Raw genomic sequence first — 24,465 nt, 5'->3', positions numbered from 1 at the left:
TCCATTCACATTCGTCTTTTTTTCCACTTACTGCCCTTGTATTTTCCAACTCCTGAGACAGGAAGCAGAAAGCCTTTAAGGCTGTTCGTCTTAGGCTTTGTTCCAAATGGCGCTCTTGATATGTACTTATGGTCTTGCAGACCTGCCATGGCTCGTGTGCCTGTGAGACCGTGGAACGTCCAATTGGATATTTTAGGGATCTCTCGACCGCCCACTTTGCAGAAACACTGATGAAGGCTCCAGTGAACCTTTAATGCGGCATTACGTCAGCAAAGTGTGGATTTGGAGGTAGACCATAAAGGTTTAGGATGACATTTAGAACTTTGTGAAGGTTTTGACAGTTATTATTGCAGAAGGGTAGGGTTTGTGGAGGAAAAGGTGCGGTTTTTGGATCGTCGGGGGAGGGAATTTTGCTGACCTAGTAGCAGAAGAGTATTTAGACCATTTGCAGCAACAGATTGGCCAGCGACCACCCACTGACCTGCATCCTTTAAGCCTCTCCACAACATCCTGTGTTAATCGCCCCTCTAGGAGCCTCACTACTGTGCATCATTTTGGCCGCTTTCATTAAAACGCCACAGTCATCTGAAATGTATTCCCTTTCAGGGCTTCTGATGACAGTTTAACAGAGAAAGACCTCAATTGTGAAGTGCCAGGAATGCAGAGGCAGTTTTTCTGTTAGTCATGCAGGGTCATATATCAGCCTATTCTGCTCTCTGTGGTGCAGTGGGAGGCAAAGCTGATGTTGTAGGCCATTGCGAGCGTGTGTATGAAGGAGGGTTGCAGTAAGCCTGCGATTAAGTTGCTGGGTAGACTGAGGTGAGTAGCAGACAGTGATGCGTTATGGGCCTGCATTGTGCTCTAAAAGCAGATTAGTCTGGAGCTACTCTCCATGACCGTCTAATCTCCAGCACTGTCACCTGGAAAACAAAAACAACTCATTCCCTATAACTGTGTATTATATTTACTCAGAATCACTGTCAAACCGTTTTATGTGACCATTGTTTAAGGATTGTTTATTTGGTAACGGTGTTCTTTTAGTACCTCATTTACTGACAGAATTATGCAAATCAGGTACTGCCACAAGTAAAATGACAACTTCAGAGCTGAACGCAAATTGCTCAGTGCAATTTCCCATCTTGCAAGCCAGTTCTCTGCTTAGTTGCAGAGGAATTTGACTACTGCGATCCAGGCATATTAGTAGGCTCATTAAAATGCTTAAAGTGTGCTCAAGGGGAAGTCGTGGTCTAATGGTTAGAGAGTTGGCTTGTAATCCAAAGGTTGTGGGTTCGAGTCTCAGGCCGGCAGGAGTGAATATACAGCGCTCTCTCCACCCTCAATACCATGACTGAGGTGCCCTGAACCCCCAACTGCTCCCCGGGCGCTGCAGCATAAATGGCTGCCCACTGCTCTGGGTGTGTGTTCAAGGTGTGTGTGCGTTCACTGCTGTGTGTGTGCACTTTGGATGGGTTAAATGCAGAGCACAAATTCCGAGTATAGGTCACCATACTTGGCTGTATGTCACTTTCACTTTATTAATGTTTTCTAGTATATGTACTCATCTCTAATATTTGATGAAAAACTGATCAGTAGAAAATGTAAACAAACATTTATTTTATAAAATACAAAAAGATTTACTGGCTGCTTTCCACAAGCAAAAATAGGGTTAATGACATGACACATATTTTTACTTTTTATTTATTCAAAAATATTTTTAAAATACAGTTCATTCAAACAGTGATTTGAATTCAGTTCTTCTAAAAAAAATTGCATTGAAGAAAAAAAATCTGCATTGAAAGATTACATTTCTTAAAACGAAAACCTTATTAGGAAGCTAGCTTTTTACAAAAGCATTTTATTTGTTTTCAAGATAATTTTTAAAGATGTGTACATATTCATTGTATAAAGGTATATGATAAAAAATGTAATAATGATGGTTAAACCACATGACAATTTTAGTCATTAAATAAAAAAAAATCATTAAATTGAAAAGGTTTTTTTTTTCTCTGAAAAACAACACACAGAACTTTTTATTAATTTCCCCAGTGTATTTTTTATTTATCTGCTTAAATTTTCCTAACAAAATACAGTATAATAATCTGTATTGCTGACTCACTCCATTTCTTGTCCACGCAAATGAAAACACACACACACACACACACACATTTGTGATCTGGGTGAAGTATGACTCAGCATACTTGATATTCAAATTAACCCCTCCGCAAGATTGTTGAGGAGGAGGAACGCTCTTGTTGTTTGTTCCATCAGTCCCTATGCAAAGTTCATTTTGAAGTCTTGCTCCAAGCCACATATGTTAAATATGGCTGTGAGGTGCAGGCTTGTTTGCTTTGGAGCCTAATCTTATGTGTGCTCATGGTCTCCAAAGACACCCAGAGTATAAATCAAAATGAGCTAGGCCTGAACCACAACTGCCTACTTAATTTCTGCCATGTGGAATCCATATCAAACTGACTCAATGTTGCCATGCTAGGAGTTCTCTAGAAATAGATCAAGACTGTATCAAGGCTATGCGATTTTGTTATTGGATTGTCTAATTGGAAGAGAGTCTATTCTGAGCTGGTCTGCCTGGGAGCGGATTGTGAGGTAAAGTTCATTCACATGGAGTTGCCAAAGCATGAGTTTGATCTCAGATATTCATGAGTTCCACTGTGGCAATTTGAATAAATTGTTCCTCTCTCCCTTCTTTGAGCTCTTTGAATGACTGGAAGAGATTTTCACATGCAAATATACACACCAACAGTCCCAAAAGCACATCTTACAGTTTATGCCAAGTGCAGGCTTGTCTTGTAAGTGCGAGTAGTTGAATGATTATTCCTTAATCTATGAAGATTAAAGTCTTCCTAATACTACTTATGTGCTATGTTAGATTATGACAGATATCTTGCTTCACACAGCAAAATATGAAAAGCAGCAATGTGTCAGTGGTAGAATCAGGGCTCCAGTCTACACAAATCATTTAAAAATAAAAATACATTTTGTTTGATATATTTGATTATCTTGATTATTTTTGTGCCATATAAATATTGCTGTTTTATAAGAATATTTCTGTATATTTGGAGGAAAAGTGTCATCTTACAATCTTAATATTGAATTGGACATAACTGGAAAGTGACTCATGGTTCAGTGAAGGAGTCAGTTGTTATGTGTTTAAATCAAACCATCCATTTACTGAGAGTTTCATTAAAAAAGAATCAGTTCTTAAGAATAACTTGACCTTGAATCAACTATTACAGCGCCCTGTGTTTGCTCACTTTAAACATTGTATTAAACTTATATAAATAAACTAAAATATTAATATATAAATAAATATATAAATAAATAAAATATTATTTACTGAAACCGCATGTTACATGTATGCCTTGTTTTCTGTTCTCTTCGTTGTGACCTAGGTTTCCTAAGTTTCCTGATTGTCATTCTGTTCACCTGTGTATTATTAATTCGTCATTTCCTTTGTTTGCACCCCTAATTAAACCCTCAGTTCTCCCTTAGCCTTTGTCTGTTCTTTGTCTATGTTAAGTTTTATCTCCTGGATTTATCTAATTAAAAGATTTTTCTGTTGGTCTCCATCTTCACCATGCGTTTGTATATCACCAACCCGTGACAGAAGAATGGACCTCAAAAAATGAACGGGGCTGAAGACGCTCTCCTGAACATCCAGCAGGATGGACAGCCTTTGGAGCGATATGTGGAGGAGTTCCTGAGTGTTTTCCATCTGGTGAGCTGGAGCAATCGTGTGCTTAATGCTTGCTTCCGGGTGGGATACGATGATGATAATTTGTTTTGATTTCTGTCTTCTGATGATTGCTATAGACCCATAGCAGACTTTATTAATTACGTCCTCGATTTAAATGGCTCGGAGTTCCTTGTTGATGTGAAGGATAGTAGTCCTGTTCCCATTCTGAAGCAGGTGGGTGCTTCAGCTCACCATCTACCAGCGCCCTCCACCATACCATTCCAAAGAGCCCGATCCCTTCTTTCAGCAATCCCCTTAACCTCAACCCAAAAGAGGAGAATGAGGAGGAAAAGACTGTTGCTCTAGCCACTGACCAGAGTCGAGAGATGGCTCTAGCCTGTGACCAGAGTCGAGAGAGCGTGCTTCCAGCCCCTGACCAGAGTCAAGAGAGGGCTTCCATTCCCGCTGGTCCCATCCAGCTCTCTGTCGTCTCCCGAGTCTCCCTTGCCTCCGCTGGTTCCGTCCAGCTCCCCTTCGTCTCCACTGGTCCCGTCCAGTCCTCTTTCGTCTCCTGAGTCTCCTTCGTCAGCCAGTACCTGCTCCTCCAGAACCCATCCTGGCCTGTAGGCCCCTAATACCTCCCCAAGGAATTTTTTTGGGGGGGGGGCATATGCCCATGGCCATAGTGGCCGAGCTGGGTAACCTGGACAAGGCCACAAAGGTCCATTCTCCTTGCCCTCCCTGAATGGCCGGCGCCTCCATGGCTCCCCGAACTGCCGATGCCTCCTTGGCTCCCTGACCCACCCTTGAGGCCTCCCTCGTTTCTGCCCTGTTCCTGCTCTGCACCAGCCTCCAGGGCACTCGCCCTCCTTCCCCGGTGGAACTTTTACAGCACAGGGAGCCTTTGTCCATTCTCAGTCTATGTTAAGTTGATGTACTTGCCTTGTCTCCTGGATTTATCTAATTAAAAGACTTTTTTCTATAGAAAAATGAATCCAAGGCACTTCCGGTTCCAAAACGTTAAAAAGACTTTATTCAAACATGACTCACTCTAGAAACAAAACAAAAGTGTGTGTCAGATACAAAATTAATCACAGGTGTAGATATAATCAGTTGCTCAGTAGAAATGGAAGATACCAAAATAACCATTGCAGGGGGGAACAATATCATGAACAGTTACAAGGTATAATCACATCCCCCAAAAAAGGGAAACAATAATATCAACAAGAACCATAATGATTAATCACTTCACAAATATGGAGTCTAATTCCTTATTCAAACCAGGAAAGATGGTGGCTGGAACCGGAAGAAGTGCTTTGGATTCACTTTTCTATATTTTTTTTGAACCCAACCAAATAGCACTTTCTGGGATCACTAAATGGAGGTCCTTTCAGCAAGTAGCGCTCTAATGCTGCGTTCTAGGTAGGTTTTTGAGCCCGTAAATCACGACTTCAAACCACGACTCACAACTTTGTTGCGTTCCAGGCAAGTCACAACAAATGGCCGGAGCGCAAGGAATTGTGGAATTGTAATTATTGTATTATTATTATTTGATTGCAACGTTATATTGTCCTAAAGTCTATTTCTCCCCGCATACCACTTGCATAAACACCGCATTCGTAGGGACTGCTATTGTTGTTTCGCGGGCTATGTGACATCAGAGTGCGGAACTGGGAGTACATCGATCTAGTACGAGTTCACGGGTGGGAAGTCACGGGTCTGACTGCCATTCCAGTGCACTTTCACGGGCAGAAGGTTGGAAAAACATGGGTTACGGGTTGCCTGGAACACATAATATCTTTTCCTTAAAAGACTTTTCTGTTGATCTCCATCACCGTGCCTTTGTATATCACCAACCCGTGACAGAATGTGGATGCACACATTTTCCTGAGCGATATTGTAAATTATGTATTCATTGGATTCATTAAAGAATAGAAAGTTAAGAAGAGCAGCATTTATTTGAAAGATTTCTTTTTCTATCAGTGTCTTTACTGCCACTTTGATTAATGTGACTGCATGCCTTCTAAATAAAAGTATTGATTTTTTTATTTTTTTTAAATCGCTTTATATTTCTTTGACAACCCAAACTATTGAATGGTACTGTAGCACTGAATTGTCCCTTTGCTCTTATTCGAGTTCGCAGAGTTGATCTCTTTCCTGGCGCAGAAAGAATCTAGCTCCTTATGGTTCCATAGGGAGCCCTTTGGGGTCCTGACACAGCTGAGGAGGAAAGGAACATCTGTCAGATTCTGCCACGCTCTTGCTTGATCTAGGACAGGCACTCTGTCTTCTCCTCACAGAACCTCAAATCCCTCTAATAGCAGTGACTTGTAGCCTGTTTTTACAGAGCGGTATTTAACGAAACCAGAAACTAAACATTAAAGCTCAAAATATAGTTTGGGAATCCCAGTGAGGGAATCCGGTGAAAGGATTTTATTATCTCTTATTTTATCCTTTTAGTCTAAAGACTCGATATTGATTTGATTAAATTGATCTGATTCAAAATTTATAATTAGACCATATCGACTAGTCCGTCCAGTGTCTAGCACTTAGTGTATCTTGGCAATTCTGTTTATTTTGTGGCCAACGATCATAAGACACAATTGCTTTGGGTTAACTTTGAGCAAAGGTAACAAGCATCTGGGCAAAGTTTGACTTAAATATTACACAAGACAAGTATTCTTTATAAATTAAACAAAGTTTATTTGCTAATCTATGATAAAATATTAAACTAAACACACACACACACACACACACACACACACACACACACAGACAAACGTTCAGGAAATGAGTTATTGAAATTTGAAGAAAGTTTAGGTCTAGCACTCTTTTGCTATTTCATCAATTCAACTGGAGGAAGATCACAAGTAGAGATTTGGCTATCTTTGATTGCATATAGATCAATTCACCAGTTTCCAGCAAAAATGGAGATTTGTTTGTTTACTTGCTTTTCAAGTTGAGTCGACAGGTGATCTCCGGTTTCGTTTCCCTTTCCTGGTTGGGAAACCTCCGGGGCTGCTGAGGTCGTCGTTGTGTGATGCGTTTCTAGGAAAGCCCTCCGATGAGTGGTTGTTTTCCTGGTGACACGAGAGTGACGACGCCTTGAAGTTGTTTAGAGTTTCTTGCGGCTTCAGGTTCTAACACAGTTTCTTCAGTAAGTTTGACAAAGTGTTTTAGTTTGGATGATCAGCCTGATGTTAAGTCTGTGAGCGCTTCGCAGCGCGATCAGTGAGACGAAGCCAAAGTTTAGCAAGCCGCTAGCAACGAGCTTTGTGTCCAGTTTTAGCAGGCTGATTTCAGTCCACCCACTAGATGCTTCTACCAATCAAATTGTCCCTGTAGGACGGAGCCCTACCCATACTGTTTTCCTTTGGACACAAAACTTAATGTAATCTTTGATCTTCATGTGGGGAATATTTCTGTAAATTCTGTTAAAAATGTCATCTTACGAACAGTGTATATAATATGCACCTGTCATTCATTTCAACGTTCTGCATTTAAAATAAGCTTTAACATGATACTAAACGCTGGTTATCTATTCAAAGGAAAGTTATAAGGCAAAGATTAAAATTCATCGATTACATAAAACACCAAGCATATATATAAGACATCACACATATTTATTTGCTGATACACTTGCTCTAATAGCAACAGAAATAAATGATTGTCCTTTAGAAATCCTTTATGCAAGTTTGAATTTCTTTGTCCATTAAAAGAAAAGTTGAAGACCGAGATGAACACGCAGAAGTCATGAGATGTCTGAAGGCCTGAGTGCAGTCAGTTAATTTAATCACCATTTTCCTGTTGGGTGTGCTGATTCCATAGATTGCTTCACGAGACGTCACAAGGCTTCTCTTGAACATGCGTCGTGACACAGAGCTCTTTCAGTTCTTAATACAAAAGATCGTTGTGGTCTTTAGATTGAATTAGTTTTAATCATCCCTTTTCAGTAGATACCGGGAGGAAGCGCTAACAGGAACTGGTCCAAACAATCAGCCTGAGATTGATTATTAACTAGTCTTGTGACCGCAGATGGCTGGTAGCTCCTAAGCAATGTGCTGTTCTTCAGTTATTTTGGGTGTCCGTTCGATAAGGTCCTACACCGGCCAGGGAAGAAAATGCAGATTGCACTGACTGCTTTCATTCTTCTTTTCAGTTGAGTATAACAGAGAAGATTTAGTGCCTAAGAAATCATTCATGTATGACAGCTGTGACAGTCAGTGAAGCTGGAGCCTTTCATAATTAAAGAAGCTGAATATTGCATTGACAGAAATAATGTTATTTCTCTGCAATTCAGCTCTGCACTAGCACACAAAACCAACAAAAAGCACTGATCTGAAGTGGAGAATGTACACAAGTCTAGGATGACTGATAAGGCATCGGTTTATCGCATAAACATGTCTCATGTTGAGTCACTGATCAAAGGGTTTTGACCTGTGGAGTCCACTGGCATGTGGATGCGTTTAGACTATAACTATTCTTTATTGGTGCGGTATTTCAGACATTCTAGCATGGAAACTTTTGGAATTACATTGCTCAGGCTATGGTTTGGATTTGTTTCTTCTTTAATATCAGATGGCTATTAGCTTCTTCAGCCTGTTGTTTAACATAAACCTATAGACTAGCTGAGTTTGTAATTTTCTGTTAATATTGATGATGACCATGGTCCACATACATGGACTATTAACATGATTATACCACATTAAAACCAAAAGAAAAAAAAAGTGGCTAATATATCATCCGCTATTTGGCATTTTTTAATTATTGGCAACAGCCATGTTTTTTTGTTTGGGCAATGAATTGGAAGCAGGATTTTATTTTTACAGTACTGAGAACGTTAGCACTTGAATGTTTTAGCTCCCATTCTCCATTTTCATTTTTTTACTGTCTCATTTGTAGACTGCATAAAACTGTGTGTAATGATCGGTTTGTGTGAATTGGGTCATCAAGTACATAATACATGCACAATCGTCAAACTAGATTTTAAACTATGTTGCACTATATTGCCTTCTTTGTTGTATTCATGTCATATTCACTGTGTACTAACTTATATGTAAAATTAGTGCTACCTTAGGCTACTGGAGCCCTCACACCTTTGCAATAAAATCACTATGGGCTAGTATATATATATATATATATATACATATATATATATTAGCTTACTTGTCACCCTAGTAAAAAAGTAATATTTAAAATGCATTTATTTCATACTAAGTATAGTTCAAATCTATTAACATATTTACTGACATATCTCTCGAGACATATCTCTCGAGACCCGAAATTTTCGTGTGCGTTTTTCAGTTTTTTCGTATTCCTTATCCTTTCCTATCAAAATACATGCTCCGGATGCGAAAACGCAGAAAATCGAACCTGCATTTTTTTTATGACGGACGAAAGTTTCGGAGGCAGTGTGTATATGTGATTGACACAACGTGAGGTCATATTTATTTTTTAACATGCAAAAGTTTAACGTGAAGGCGCGGTCACACTAGACTTTGAGCATGCAAAATCGTTTCCCATGCTGCAACGGTTGTGATATGACGTCATGCTGTGCAGTGTCTTTTCAAAAACTTAAATTCAACACAAAACATACAATCTACTCCAATTTCCTGCAGGGCTGCAGTTTTAAATTTGTTCTTTTAATTCAGATACGAGGTCATGCTGTGACGTATCGATCTGCCGTTGGTCACACTGTATCAAGTGATGCGAATTCGCAGGCCAGAGTTGACCAATGGTGCGTTCCAAACGTCATATATCGCCCTCCGAAGGGCACTTTGGATTGAAAACAATCATGGTCGCCATATTGAAAGGTCGTTCCAAACCGAAGTGCTCAAAACTAGCCACTTCAAAGGGCCCTTCGGAATGAAAGATATCGAAGGGTACAACTGATGGACACGAATTCAGGCTCCCATGGTTCTTTGAGCAGATTCTTTCCATGATGCACTTCAAGAAACAGTTGTTTGGTCCCCTACAACCTTCAACCCTTCGAAGCTCTCACTCCGGAGGGTAAACCCTTTGAAGGGATTAGGGAATAGGGATGAGCCCTTCAGAATGGAACGCAGGGCAAGTTTGAACTTTGGAACGCAGCAAATTGCGAAACTTTTCGCACAAGCTTGCCTTTCCGGTCTGACGCATTCACATGCGTATCAAAGTCAATGGAATGAAAAGTGCAGTGTGACTGCGTCCGAAATTTTCGCACGTTAAAAAATAAATATGAGCTCACGTTTCAATCACGTTTGCACACTGCCTCCGAAACTTTCGTTAGTCAAAATTTTTTTAGGATCAGGTTCAATTTTCTGCGTTTTCGCATCCATAGCATGCATTTTGATAGGAAAGGATGGGAAATACGAAAAAGCTGAAAAACGCATGCAAAAAATTCGGATTCAGTGTGCAATGACCTTTAGCCTACTGATTTAAAGATTAGAATTAATTTGGAGTAGGCTACTACTTGTGCACCATGCATATTTTTTCATATTAAGCCTAAAATGTATTTTAATGTTTTAATTATTGATGAGAATTGTATGATCTTTGAGTAATATTGGTCTTTAAATGCAAGATACTTAAACTGTACATGAAGTAAACTTGCAATAGTTCCACTTTAGCACGATCAAATATACTTCAATATATCTTTAGTTGGACTTCAGCACTATACTTCCACACAGTTAAAGTGCATTAAGTACAAAATTAATTGTTTCAATTTAGCAGATTTTAAGTATACCAGTTTAGTATAGTAAAAGCACAATTGCAGGGTATTTTTATTAAGTACATAAATATGTAAATGTATTTGTAGTATACTGAGCATGAAATAAATGTATTTCAAATGCATTTTAGTATTTACATTTTTCACCAGGGCAGCCACACACACACACACACACACACACATACATTTTTTAATTAAATGTTTATTGTACACGCTTAATGGATTGAACAGACCTTAATTGAAAACAATGCTACCTCAGAGGACTTCTGTATCAATATTACTGTAATATTGTTGCAGTTTTTTTTATTTTTATTTTTTATTTTTTTTGCTTGGCAGACTATTTTAAACATTGTAATGAACTATTCTCGGCGGAAGATCATTTACTAGTAAAATTATCCAATTTATATTTTAACTATTCTTTACTGTCATTTCCATTTTCCATTGTCCTGATGTCCCCATGGTCTGTGGTAGTCAGTAGCTTGTGGGAGTTGCTCTGCTGATCAGTGTGAACTCCAGTTCTCTGCATGCTGTTGACAGGCCAGTGGACATGGTTGGCAGGATCTAGGGCAGAGGCTTGTCTGAAGCCCCTTATTCAATGAGTTGTGACTTGTTCAGATGAAAGAACCAGAGCAGCTTTCTAACAGTCTGTTTGTGTCGCTTGGCAAGCTTGTTATTCTGACCAATGTGTCAGAGATTTAGCCAGACTTCATGCAGTGCATTATACATGCTGTCATGTGCTGAGAACTGCAGACAACAAATGTCAAACTCATTTTAGGTTAGATTACAAAACATATTTACTTTTTTATTGTTACAAATGCAACATAATAAATGGACATTTCCCCCCTCAAATAATCACACTAGCCTTATCTTAAACACCCCTGTTCTGGACCAATTGCAAGCTTTTTGATTAGGCTCTCAAAAAATCATTACATATAAGTAATGACAACAACTATATAGGGCACTACTTTATAAAATTCTCTCTCTCTCTCTCTCTCTCTCTCTCTCTCTCTTTTGTTTTTGAAGGAAATGCTTGGGTAATTTGTTCACTATTTTGGTATGAGCAATACATTGAAAACACTGCCCCCTAGTGAGTCATAAATAGTTTCCATAGCAAAAAAACAAAGTTAACAGCACCACCTGTGTTTGAGTGACTTGCAGAGACACAACAAACCTACTAAAATATTGTGCTCAACTAGAATTCCAAATTATTTTATAATGTTACAAATTTTGGTAACACTTTATTTTAAGGTGTCATATTACAGAGTAATTACCTAATTAAGTACTTAGTAGTAGCCGTTGTACTTACATGAAATGTTACCATGTAACTAAGTTATGGAACAGCCTGTAATTTCAGTTTGTAATTATGTAGATGTTATAGGCAGCTACTGTTACACATATGTAACAGGCCGAGTCTGTTACACAGCTACTTACACACTTAAGTACAATCTTGATACACTTTATTTTTAGTAGCTTATGCCTGTGTAACATTCTGTAATTTTAATGTAATTAGAAAGGTATTACATGTATTTTAGCTGTGTACTGGTGGGTTAAATCAAACGAACGTGCAGCTGAATAAGGTGTGTATATACACATGAAGTACACTTAAGTACAATCTTGAGTTTTTTTAAGTAACTTATGTCTGTGTACTTACATTTATAATTACGTTGTATAAAGTCTGCAACACATATGTAACAATCTTTTGGTTACATAAGTAGCTGTGTAACAGACTCAGTCTATTACATATGTGTAACAGTAGCTGCCTACTGAATGAATGAATGATGCATTTATATAGCGCTTTTATTGTGTATTGCCGTACAACCAAAGAGCTTTACAATCATGTGGGGGTCTCTCCTCAACCACCACCAGTACTATTACATGTACATAATTACAAACTGTAATTACAAGCTGTTCCATTACTTAGTTACATGGTAAGTACATTTTTGTTTCATGTAACTAGGTAATTACTCTATATTATGGACACCTTAAAATAAAGTGTTACCATATTTTATTATTCTTATTTATTTCTTTATTTTTGGTGCAGATTGAACACTTTGAATGCAATGTCTGTTATGTTACTTTTCTTTAGAAATGGAAAATAAGACTTTTAACTGTGTAAACCTAAGTACTTGTAGTGCACACTTGTAGTGCAGTCAAATGTTATATAGAGATGTTAGTATTCTGTTTTCTGCTCATTGTTATGAAAAACAGCATTTAGTCTGTTTGGATGGGAGTTTGTTTGAAGTAAATATGGCACTGAACAACACTGACATATGCATAACAATATTTATACAGGTTTGTACAACATTTAAAAATATTTGTGATGGTATTTATTTTATGCCAGTGGAGGAAAAAAAACAGTGTAGCAAATAATGTAATATCTTTTAAAAATGGACCTATTTTAAATTGACATTGCAGATAAAGAACAAAGGGTTGCAAATATTAAAATAAAAATTTATACAGGTACACATTAAATATGGGTTCACTTGCAAGAGTGATACATATAATTTGTGTTTTCTACAGAAAATTATTGGCTGCCATCAGTGCCATTGAAATTCAAGAGACATTTATAACCCTAACACCACAGAAGCTATGAAGACAAGCCTATGTTGTGTTTACATTTCATGGTAATATTAGAAAAATGTGACCCTGGACCACAAAACCAGTCTTAAGTCGCTGGGGTATATTTGTAGCAACAGCCAAAAATACATTGTATGGGTCAAAATTATTGATTTTTCTTTTATGCCAAAACTCATTAGGATATTAAGTAAAGATAATGTTCCATGAAGATATTTTGTAAATTTCCTACTGTAAATATATCAAAACTTAATTTTTGATTTGTAATATGCATTGCTAAGAACTTAATTTGGACAACTTTTAAGGCGATTTTCTCAAAATTTTTATTTTTTTGCACCCTCAGATTCCAGATTTTGAAATAGTTGTATCTCGGCCAAATATTGTTCAAGTTCAAGTTGAGCTTTATTGTCATTCCGCTACATGTGGGGACATGCAGTGGAACGAAATGTCGTGTCTCGCAGGACCACGGTGCTACATAAATACAGACATTACAACAATGAAGTAAAAAAAACACTATAAACCTATACACTACTAACAGATTTAACTATAAGTATACTATATATAAGTATTTACCTTATACAAACTAAAAGGATAAAAAATACAACTATACGAATGCTTCACATAAATATTACCCTATACAAACTAAAAAATAGAAGATAAAAAATACAAACTATACGAATGCTTCACAAATACTGTGTAAGTGTCCATAGTGCACATAGTGTAGAGTGTGAGTGTCCATAGTGTAAAGTGTCCATAGTGCACATAGAGGAGAGTGTCCATAGTGTAAAGAAAAATAAGAATAAAATAAATAAAAAAATAATTAAAGTTCCATACAGTTTTTCTTTGGTGTGGTAAGGTTTGGGGTGGGGGGTGGTCCATGTTCAGGAGGTAGGGGTTTGCATGGGGTTTCAGAGGGGGGCGGGGTGGTTTGAGTTCAGGGCTCTCACAGCCTGGGGGAAAAAGCTGTTGAGCAGTCTGGTGGAGCGGGCTCTGATGCTCCGGTACCGTCTTCCTGATGGTAGGAGCTGGAAGAGACTGTGGGAGGGATGGGTGGAGTCCTTCACGATGCTGTTGGTTTTGCTGGAGCATCGTGTAAGGAAGATGTCCAGGATGGAGGGGAGAGGGGCACCGATGATCTTTGCAGCTGTGTTCACTGTCCGCTGGAGGGTCTTGCGGTCAGCAGCACTGCAGTTCCCGTACCAGACAGTGATGCAGCTGGTCAGCACACTCTCAATGGTGCCTCTGTAGAATGTGGTGAGGATGGGTGGAGGGAGACTTGCTCTTTTCAGCCGGCGGAGAAAGTGTAGGCGCTGTTGTGCCTTTTTGGAGAGTGACATGGTGTTGGTGGTCCAGGTGAGATCCTCTGTGATGTGCACCCCCAGGAATTTAGTGCTGCTGACTCTCTCCACAGTCGAGCTGTCGATGGTCAGTGGGGGGTGGTCAACGGAGTTTCTCCTGAAGTCCATCACAACCTCCTTTGTCTTCTCCACATTGAGGGACAGATTGTTTGTGCCACACCATTCAGCCAGCTGTGCCACTTCCTCTCTGTAGTGCGTTTCATCGTTGTTGCTGATGAGACCTACCACTGTTGTGTCATCAGCAAACTTGATGATGTGGTTGGAGCTGAACTTGGCAGTGCAGTCGTGGGTCAGCAGTGTGAAGAGCAGCGGGCTGAGCACACAGCCTTGTGGGGCACCTGTGCTCAATGTTGTAGTGCTCAAGGTGTTGTTGCCGACACGGACTGACTGAGGTCTTCCAGTTAGAAAGTCCAGGATCCAGTTACAGAGGGAATTGTTAAGGCCCAGCAGGTTTAGCTTATTTATGAGCTGTTGTGGGATTATTGTGTTGAATGCCGAGCTGAAGTCAATGAACAGCATTCTAACATAGGAGTCTTTATTTTCTAGGTGGGTAAGAGCCAGGTGGAGGGTGGAGGAAATTGCATCGTCCGTAGAGCGGTTTGGACGGTATGCAAACTGGATTGTCCGATCCTAACAAGCCAAACATCGACGGAAAGCTTAATTATTCTTCTTTTAGATGATGTATGAATCTCAGCTTCGAAAAATTGACCCTTATGACTGGTTTTGTGGTCCATGGTCACAAATTGCTATGTTTGATTTTTGAGGACATTTTTAGTTTTTGCACAACCAACCCCCCCCCCCCCCCCCAAAGAAAAAAGAACCACAGCTGTAGAAAATGCAGAGTAAGTTTAAGGTCCTCTTAAGAAATGTCATTTTTATGATGATAGATAGTAAGCCGTTACAATGTTTTACGTCAGTTGGGTTGTTGAGCAGCCTTTTTTTCTGATATTCTTTGGTTTTCACATGTTGACCGGAAATGGCAGCTTGGAGGCAGTGAGTGAGCTATTCCTTCCTGGCACTGCTTGTGTGTGTACGTGCTTAACTTGTGACTTTAATTCACTATCTGTGTTTGCGTTTACAGCTTATGATATTACAATCTATTAATGACCCTTTTTATAATTATGAAATTATACTCCTTATACTTTCTCTGGACTGTCTTTTTTTTCATAGTTAAACCATTTCATTGAAATCATTTCTAATGGTTCTTAATCTTCTAATGTTGCTGCTGATCAGTGCTCATTTCCATGGGCCTTCCATTCCCCTCAAAACTGGCATTCATCTGCAGTCAATGATTAGATTAAAACTACAGTATAATGGATTAATCAGTGGAAGCCTTAATTTGATTACTCTCCAAGAACTCTCCTCAACTTCAGTTTTAGCTTTTACTTTGGATAGAGCTCTAGCAGAAAAGGTTTCTCTCTGTCATACTCTGTAGCCTTTCTCACTCACACTGGTACAGTAAATAGTCCTGACTTTTATATGTTTTGAATAGAAAAATGTAAATGCAAGTGCATTTTGTACATTTTATGTGATTTATTTATTATTTTTTTTATATATATTTGTTTATGTGCATTTCTCTATTTGACAGTTCTGACACTGAATCCCTCTCGTTCTCTATATCTTTCTACCAGGCAGAGGCAAGACTGGCAGCTAAACGGGCAGCCCGGGCAGAAGCTCGAGAAATCCGTATGAAGGAATTGGAGAGGCAACAGAAAGAGGTCAGGAGATAATCTGTTTGGCAGACTGTTACAGTTCTACTGTTTATTCTTAGGATCTACAAAATGGCCTGTAAGGTTCTACATAAGATGATAATTATTTCACACTGGCACAACATGTAGCTCATTCTTTATTTAAGCAATATCATACAAGCAAGAGTGCGATTACCAAGCACTTATATTTCAAAAACAATATTGCCAGTTTTGTCTCTTTGCTCTGTCATTAAAAAAACCCCAAAGAGAATCAAGCATTGCATGTCTTGTTCAGCACATAGTTTCAACAAATAGTTGTTTCTTTCCCGAATGAATAAGTGTTTTTGAACAAGTCAGCTTAGTGAAATATTTCATCACTTACTCATAATACACAAAAAGTGACATGAAATAAGACCAGATTTACACCATGACCAGGAATGAGAACCACTGACCTTGAAAGATGTGTGAAGGTCTCTTTATTTCTCATAAATCAGGATTGAAGTACAGTACCACTCTCACAACTGAACTGGAGCAGAAACAGTTATGTGTGTGCAGGCATATGTGTGTGTGTGTGTGTCTGTGTCTGTGCTGGTGTTTACCTTAGAAAATAGCTACTCTGTGATAGTAAACTGAAAATGTGAATTTTCACTTACATTGGAGGTATGTTCTTTATTTAGTAATTATGTCATTGTGTAAACTCTTTGGTGTTTTAAGGTTATATATTAAAGAATAGCTCCTTTGATAATACTTGTAACAGAATAGTGAAAGTATTTAGGGTTGTCATTTAGAATGTGCACTTGATACACTACCCCATTCAAAGGTTTGGAGTCAGTGAGATTTTTGTTTTTAATTGAAAGAAGTTTCTATTGTTCACCAAGGCTGCATTTGTTTGATAAAAAACAGTAAAACAGTAATATTGTGAAATATTATTGCAACTAACTGCTTTCTATTTGAATACATTGTAATTTATTCCTGCAGTGGCAAAACTGAATTTTCAGCAGCCATTACTCCAGTCTTCAGTGTCACATGACACATCAGACATAATTTCAATATGCTGATTTGGTGCTCAAGAAACAGCTCTTCTTGAAAGAAAACAGTTGTCCTCCTTAATTCTTTTGTGGAAACTGATAATTTGTTTTTCAGGATTCTTTGATGAATAGAAAGTTTAACATAGCAGTGTTTATTTGTTTTTGTTTTGCTTTAAAGCTTTACTGTCACTTTTTTTTTTTTAAATATTAAAAAATATTACTGACTCCCAACTTTTCAGTGGTATATGTGTCTAATAAAAGACCAGTCAAAGACAAAACATTTAACTCTTTTAACCCAATTTTAACATAAAAATATAAAAAGAAAATACATTTTATGCTGTTACATTTTAGGACTCTCATTGCAATAATACAGTTTCACCTCTTTCTTCAAAAAATTGCTCTTATTTTCAAATTTAGTTTATATCTTCCATAAAAATAGCATGTAAAATACTGAGACTGTTAAGGGTTCATTTGTTGTCATTTTGAATCAGCGTCATGTTCTAAAAGACTTTTGAGAATGTTTTATTCTTTATGCCAATTCTTTCTACTCTTCTTCAAGCTCTTTATATCTTTCTCTTCCTGTCTTACTTTCTCTCTCTTCATCCTGGTCTCCCCGCTGTTTATTTAGATATATCAAGCGCAAAAGGTAAGATCTGTCCCTCTATACTCTTCATTTCTTTCTAACATTACTCAAATTTGCTCATTAGAAATATAAGCTGTAGCATTTTGTATTATCTTATATCTCTGCAACTTGAATTTTATGAACATCAGTTAACAAAAACATAATCAAGGCTTGAAGAACAAAAAACAGGACCAGTCCCACATTCAAACCATGCTTTCTTTCACACCTGTTTTTAATATCCTCATACTTTCATAACCCTTCCTCATTTGATCGTCTTGCTCTCCTCCTCTCTGCACCAGAAATACTATGGGCTGGACAGCAAATGGGGCCATATTGAACAGTGGATGGTATGACCTGTCATTATACCACACTGCCGCATGCAGTAGACCACCAAAGATAGAATTTGCATTAGAAAATTCACACAGCACAGGTCCCGAATGCAGTTAACTATCGTAATGTCCTTCAGAGAATGAAATGTGATTGGTTGATGTTGCATGTCTCTTAGGCAGCCTGTGTCTGATCCTCATTTCACAGGCTTTACTGGAGCAGTGGGGGGCAGGAGGCCCATCTGACATGTTAGGGCTTAGCAGAGGTGGTCATAACATACAGCAGGATTATAGGGCGGTCGCGTGACCCACATCTTAAAGTACTCAACCCTCCCCTCCCCTCCCACACCTCCAGACACCCTGTCTGAGCCCTGTAATAAACCGTGATATGACAGACAGCGTAATCTTTCAGTGCATGCTTTGTTCAGTTTTTGCAGTGTTTGATAATCATGTGACCTTTGACCTAAAACTTCCTGCTTTCTGCCCTCTTTTACTGCTCTGCTTTTCAGGAGGACAGTGAGCGGTATTCCCGCCACTCTCGGAGACATACCTCGGTCTGTATCTCTCCCTCTGCTTTTCATCCTTCTATTTTATTAACTTTTTATTTAATACTACGCTCTTGCTTTCTACTCTCCTGTGTGCTCTAAAATTACATTTGCCTCCAGTCATTTGTAGTGTGCTGTTTAAATTTTTTTAAATCACCTTACCTTAATTATGTCATAAAAGACTTACCTGATCTCATGATGAAAACGTACCTGTGGGAACTTTTTCGCAAGATACGAAATAACAACAACAACAACAACAACAACCTTTATTTGTAAAGCACATTTAACACAATAACAATTGATCCAAAGTGCTGTACATAGTGCATAACATGACTACACTACAACAATTACAAATTCCCAAAAGCTAAGGAATAAAAATGTGTTTTCAAAGTAGATTTAAAAATGTCCGGTGAAGAAGCAGACCTCACATGATAAGGAAGAGCATTCCAAAGCTTGGGCCCAGCCACAGAAAAAGCCTGATCACCCTTTAATTTGTAGCGACAAAGCAAGTGATCTGAAGATCTAAGTGCCCTAGCAGGACAGTATGGCACAATAAGATCACAAATATACCTTGGTGCACAACCAGACAACGCCTTATAAACAAACATAAGAATCTTAAAATCAACTCGAAATTTAATGGGAAGCCAGTGAAGGGATGCCAAAACAGGAGAAATATGATCCCTCTTTCTAGACCCAGTCAACAGTCTTGCAGCTGCATTTTGAACAATTTGTAATCGAGATAGTGAAGATTGAGGAAGACCACAATAAAGAGATTTGCAATAATCTAGTCGTGATGTTACAAATGCATGAATTGCAACTTCTAAATCGTTGCTCGAAAGAAAGTTCTTCAGCTTTGCAATAGATCTTAAATGGAAAAAGCTTCCTCTAATAACCACACTAATTTGTTTATCAAAAAATAGTGAAAGAGTCAAAGATCACTCCAAGGTTTTTGATTTGTTTGCATACATTTGTTGAGAGAGGACCTAACTGGGCTTTCAAAGCAGGAGAAACATCTGCCGGACAACCCAGGATTAAAACCTCTGTTTTATCCTCATTTAGCTGCAGAAAATAATTTGTCATCCACCTCTTTATATCATCTACACATTCCAATAACACATCAAATGGAGCAGTGGTGTCAAGCCTTACTGGAAGGTAAAGCTGAGAATCCTCTTCATAACAGTGATATGAAATGTTGTACTTTTGAAAAATGAGGGCCAAGGGGAGCATATAGAGAGAAAACAATAAAGGTCCCAAAATAGATCCCTGGGGCACACCAAACAAAACAGGCGCGGATGGCGAGGAACAATTTCCTAAATTTACAGAAAAAGTCCTCTTTTCGAGGTAGGAAGCAAACCACTTTAGTACAGTGCCCTTAACACCTACCACATATTCTAGCCTTTCAAGAAGAATGTTGTGGTCAATGGTATCAAATGCAGCGCTCAGGTCTAACAAAACCAGCACAACACAAGAGCCTGAATCTAGAGCAAGCAAGATGTAATTTGTAACCCTCAACAGAGCTGACTCAGTGCTATGTAACGATCTAAAGCCAGACTGGAACATGTCCAAAATATTAAAAGAATTCAAATAAAACTGGAGCTGTGAGAAAACTACTTTCTCTAAAAGTTTAGAGATGAAAGGCAGTTTTGAGATCGGTCGATAGTTACTACACATTTCTGGATCAAGTTGAGTTTTTTTCAACATAGGTTGCACAATTGCATGTTTAAAACTAGCTGGAACGACACCTTTGGCTAGAGAGCTGTTTACGATAGCGGTTACCATATGACTAATGGTAGAGAAAACATCCTTAAAAAGACGAGCCGGGATAATATCTAACTTAGAACCAGAACACTTCATAGTAGAGATAATATCAGCTAGCTGAGTTGGAGAGACAGGTTTAAAGTTAGACAGACAACTCATAGGACAGGGCAGTTGCAAGTGACATGGTTCAGATGGAACAATGGCGCTTCTAATATCATAAATTTTTTGAGTAAAATGTTTTAAAAAATATTCACAAAGCTCAATAGAGGCCTCTGATAAAATATTCGTGGTCGGGTTTAGAATAGAATCAATCATATCAAACAGGACTTTCAGTCGCTTAGCGTTATCAGAAATTAATTGAGAAAAGAAATTTGATTTTGCCTGTTTTACTGCCATTTGATAGTTGAACAAACTTGATTTTAAAATGTCAAATGAAATCTGTAGCCTATCTTTTTTCCACTTTCGCTCCGCTTTTCGACACTCTTGTCTGAAAGCGCGGGTGTCATCATTTAACCATTTAACTTAAGCGGAGCAACAGCGTCCATAGATATAGGGGATGCTTTATAAAATATCTCAGTCAAGCATTCAGTATCTGTTTCATTCAGAAAATTATTATTAAAATTTGCAGAAAAATGTTCAGAAAACAAATTTGCAGTATTTGAGTGAATAGCTCGAGAGAGAAATGAAGGCTGAGGGCAAATAGAAGACGAGAGAACGTACTCAGATTAAAAAAAAAATGGGATAATGGTCAGACACACATGCATCAATAACCTCCAGGTTTGAAATCAAAAAACCACGAGACAGTACCAAATCTAGTGTGTGACCGAGATTATGAGTTGGACCACATACAGATTGTACAAAGTTCAAAGACTCTAACATAGTTACAAATTCTTTGACCAACGTTTTAGAAGGGCAGCAGAGATGAATGTTAAAATCCCCAAGAATCAATAGTCTGTCAGCCCGAGTCACCAGATCAGAGAGAAAAACAGAAAATTGTTGAATAAAATCCTTATTGCATTTAGGGGGTCTGTAAATTAGAGCACATAGCATAGGACCATTTAAATCAACCTTCAGTAACTGAACTTCAAAACTGGAAAAGGTGTCCGTAGGCACAGATTTACATTTGAAACAGTTTTTAAAAATTGTTGCAACTCCACCACCATGTCCAGAGGCCCGTGGAGAACTGAGAAAAGCACAGTCAGAGGAGCAATCTCGGCAAGAGGCATCAAGTCACCCTGTTTTAACCAGGTCTCAGTCACAAATAAAAAGTCTAAGAAGTGAGATGTAAACAAGTCATTTAAAATAATTGACCTTGCATTCACTAAGGCCATCTTTACCGTAGCAGGGCAAACAGGCTGCCAAGAGCTGAGAGGCGCGTGTTTGAGCAAACTAATGTTTTCAAGATTGACACTCTGACTCTTACCATTTGATCTGGAAGAGCGGTGATGTGACGACCAGATGACCGGAATGGAATAATTGTCCTGAAACACAGTCGAAGTCCTCACAAGGGGGTCACGGCGAGATCCGCGATGGATGTATCTGTGGCGGCGTGTAATTCCCAATGCGGCGCAGCGGTTGTAAATTCCGCCGGAGAGACGGCAGGACGAATTTAGTCTCTGTAAATCCACCGAAGAGTATTTAAGCACCATATTTGGAGAGTTATCCACACCGGGAACAGAAAAAAGACCCCACTTTGAAGAACTCCAGCACACCAGTGTGCAAATGATATAACCCCACATTTCAATCTGGATTCACTCCTCCACGTTCAAGTTCACCAAACGAGTCTCAATAGATCCACACGTTCAGATCCTCCTACTCATTCAACCATAGCAACCGATGAAAAAGTACCCAACAATAATCAGGTGAGATCTCCTCGATCAAAGGGCATAAAATATCCTCAAAAATTAGGCTTCATTTTAAAATAATAAAATAAAATAAATTAAAATACCGGAGAGCAGCGGCAGCCAAACACGCCAGCGTTCGCTCAAACCGGAAGATGTCCGTAGAAAACCATTAAAGAATCTGAATCCAATCATACGTATAAATACGTACAAATAAGTACATATCACTGCAGTTTCCAACAGAAATGAACACTGGAGGCGGTAAAACAGTGAGCACCTGTAATCATTTTCGATAAAAATGTTATATTTACAGCTCCGTATATTTCGCTTTCCAGATGAAACAAGCATGCTCAGTAGCTCAGCCAGCACGGAAGTGGACTTAGGATGTGGAATCCTTGGGTACAAATCCCATGAAAAACATGACTCATGATGAAAGAGTTAAAAGATGAGAGATTGAAAAACAAGCTAAAACGGCATGATTCCGATTGTGTTTTTACATCACATTCGCTTTTGTTCCTATCGTGTAGGTTTAGGTGTAGTGCAGTTGGTGCGTTATGGTTGGTTAGCACCATTTAATGGACATTTCAAGTCAGAACTGTAGTGACGCGTACAAAAGCAACGTCACATAAAACATACCATATGTACGCTCATCTGTTCCGGAGGAAAAAACTAACACTCTTTTAGTGCCACTCAGGGGACATTTCACATCGAATATGTCTCGAAACATACATGGCGGTACATATTTTGTGCGTTGCGAAAAAGTTCCCACAGGTATGTTTTTGGTTGAAAAAGACTGTCACTAAAGAGGAGAAATTTTGAAAACTAAATTGCATTCTAATTTCCATATGGTTACAAGGAATCAGGGCTGTTTGATTCAGATTTTTTTTTAATTTTGAATGATTGAATGATTCACATGTTCTACTAATCTTGATGTAACTAGATGATACAAAGGCTTACCTACTTTTCAAACAACCCTAATATTAATTGATTATCAACATCTCTTCATGTAGTCTGGAGCAGTGCTCAAAACTTTCAATTGTTTACAACAGAACAAGCTAATTTAGGCCAAACTAAGTTATTTTTTTTGTCAGATTTGTGTCAATAAATTTGTTCACAGATTTGTCCACAAAATGTGGTAGGTGCAAACATACACGTGCACACACACACACACACAAAATGTAAAATATACTTTTTCCCGTCGATGTATGGTTTGTTAGGATCGGACAATATTTGGTCGAGATACAACTATTTAAAAATCTGGACTCTGAGGGTGCAAAAAAATCTAAATTTTGAGAAAATCGCCATAAAAGTTGTCCAAATATTCTTTTTTTAAACTGATATAACAAGCATTATTGTAAAGTATTCATTTAATTATATCTTATTTCTAGGGGGTACAAGTTAAATATTTACTAAAGCGGTAAGCTTAGACATACTGAAAAGCATTTTTACTCAAAGCACAAACTCAGCTCCCTGTTTTCTTTGTCTTCCTGTCTCAGATATCAGATGATGAGGAGCGGATGTCTGTTGGCAGTCGGGGCAGTTTGAGGGTTAGTATACTTGTGATGTCATTTGGATGATAAAGTAAAAAGAATAAAAAATACATGGTATAATTTATGCCAGTTTCTAGTGTTCAAAATAAAGGGTGGTAGTTAAGTGATTATTAATTTGAAGGTTCCAGGTTCAAATAATGAAAAGGAAAATTCCTGCGTTTGTTATAATTTTCTATAATTTAATAAATTAGTCTCAGTATAAGAGCAGTTTTCACTTTGTTTTAATCTTCTAACAATTAAATAAAAATACTTAAATGACTAATATTTCTGGCATCAACCATGCACAGACAATTATGGTGGGTATGTATTAAAAGAGGTTGTGTGGGCTTGCTTTTTTTCTAGATTTTTTCATTAATTTATTTTTACGTTGTCAAGTGTGTGATCAAAGTGTGCCTTTGCTCAAAACACTGAAGTTATGTATACTTAAAATTCCAATTTGTTTATTTGAAACAAATGTAATAAATCAATAAGTATTAATGATGGAATTGATTTCTGATTAATTAATCAAGACAAAGAGCACTGTCACTGCTTCTTTCCTCTTTCATTCATTCAGACTTGCTGAATCACACTTGTGCGACAATCTGTCACCTCAGCTACTTTCATGTTTTTTTTCTTCATTTCTCATTCTCACATTGTCCTTTTGTCCTCCTCTGCTTACCGTAGGGCAACCACACAGATCTCTGCAGCAGCACCAGCAGTCTGCCTTCAGCCAGACTACAAAATGGACGGGTCTGTCCCTTTCACAATCCCCAAAAATGAATCTTTATTCCTTTCTTTA

General features: G+C 38.3%; 1 protein-coding gene across 10 annotated transcripts in view; it reads left to right on the top strand.

Annotated features, from left to right (window-relative positions):
* Window positions 1–24,465, top strand: part of LOC306879071 (leucine-rich repeat flightless-interacting protein 2-like) — a 43,634-nt gene that overhangs the window by 3,993 nt on the left and 15,176 nt on the right. For 4 of the 10 annotated variants that reach the window (XM_079431769.1, XM_079431766.1, XM_079431763.1 and 1 more), the window contains exons 2-7: window positions 15,961–16,047; window positions 17,674–17,691; window positions 17,967–18,014; window positions 18,503–18,547; window positions 23,634–23,684; window positions 24,351–24,416. In XM_079431769.1, the coding sequence (XP_079287895.1) occupies window positions 15,961–16,047; window positions 17,674–17,691; window positions 17,967–18,014; window positions 18,503–18,547; window positions 23,634–23,684; window positions 24,351–24,416 (315 nt within the window). The remainder of the gene's footprint in view (window positions 1–15,960; window positions 16,048–17,673; window positions 17,692–17,966; window positions 18,015–18,502; window positions 18,548–23,633; window positions 23,685–24,350; window positions 24,417–24,465) is intronic. The other 6 variants (XM_079431772.1, XM_079431764.1, XM_079431771.1 and 3 more) reach the window with 3 other exon arrangements.

This window comes from Barbus barbus (genome assembly GCF_936440315.1).
Source record: "Barbus barbus genome assembly, chromosome: 13".
In the NCBI taxonomy this organism is placed as follows: domain Eukaryota; kingdom Metazoa; phylum Chordata; class Actinopteri; order Cypriniformes; family Cyprinidae; genus Barbus; species Barbus barbus.
This window is presented reverse-complemented; position numbering and strand designations above follow the sequence as displayed.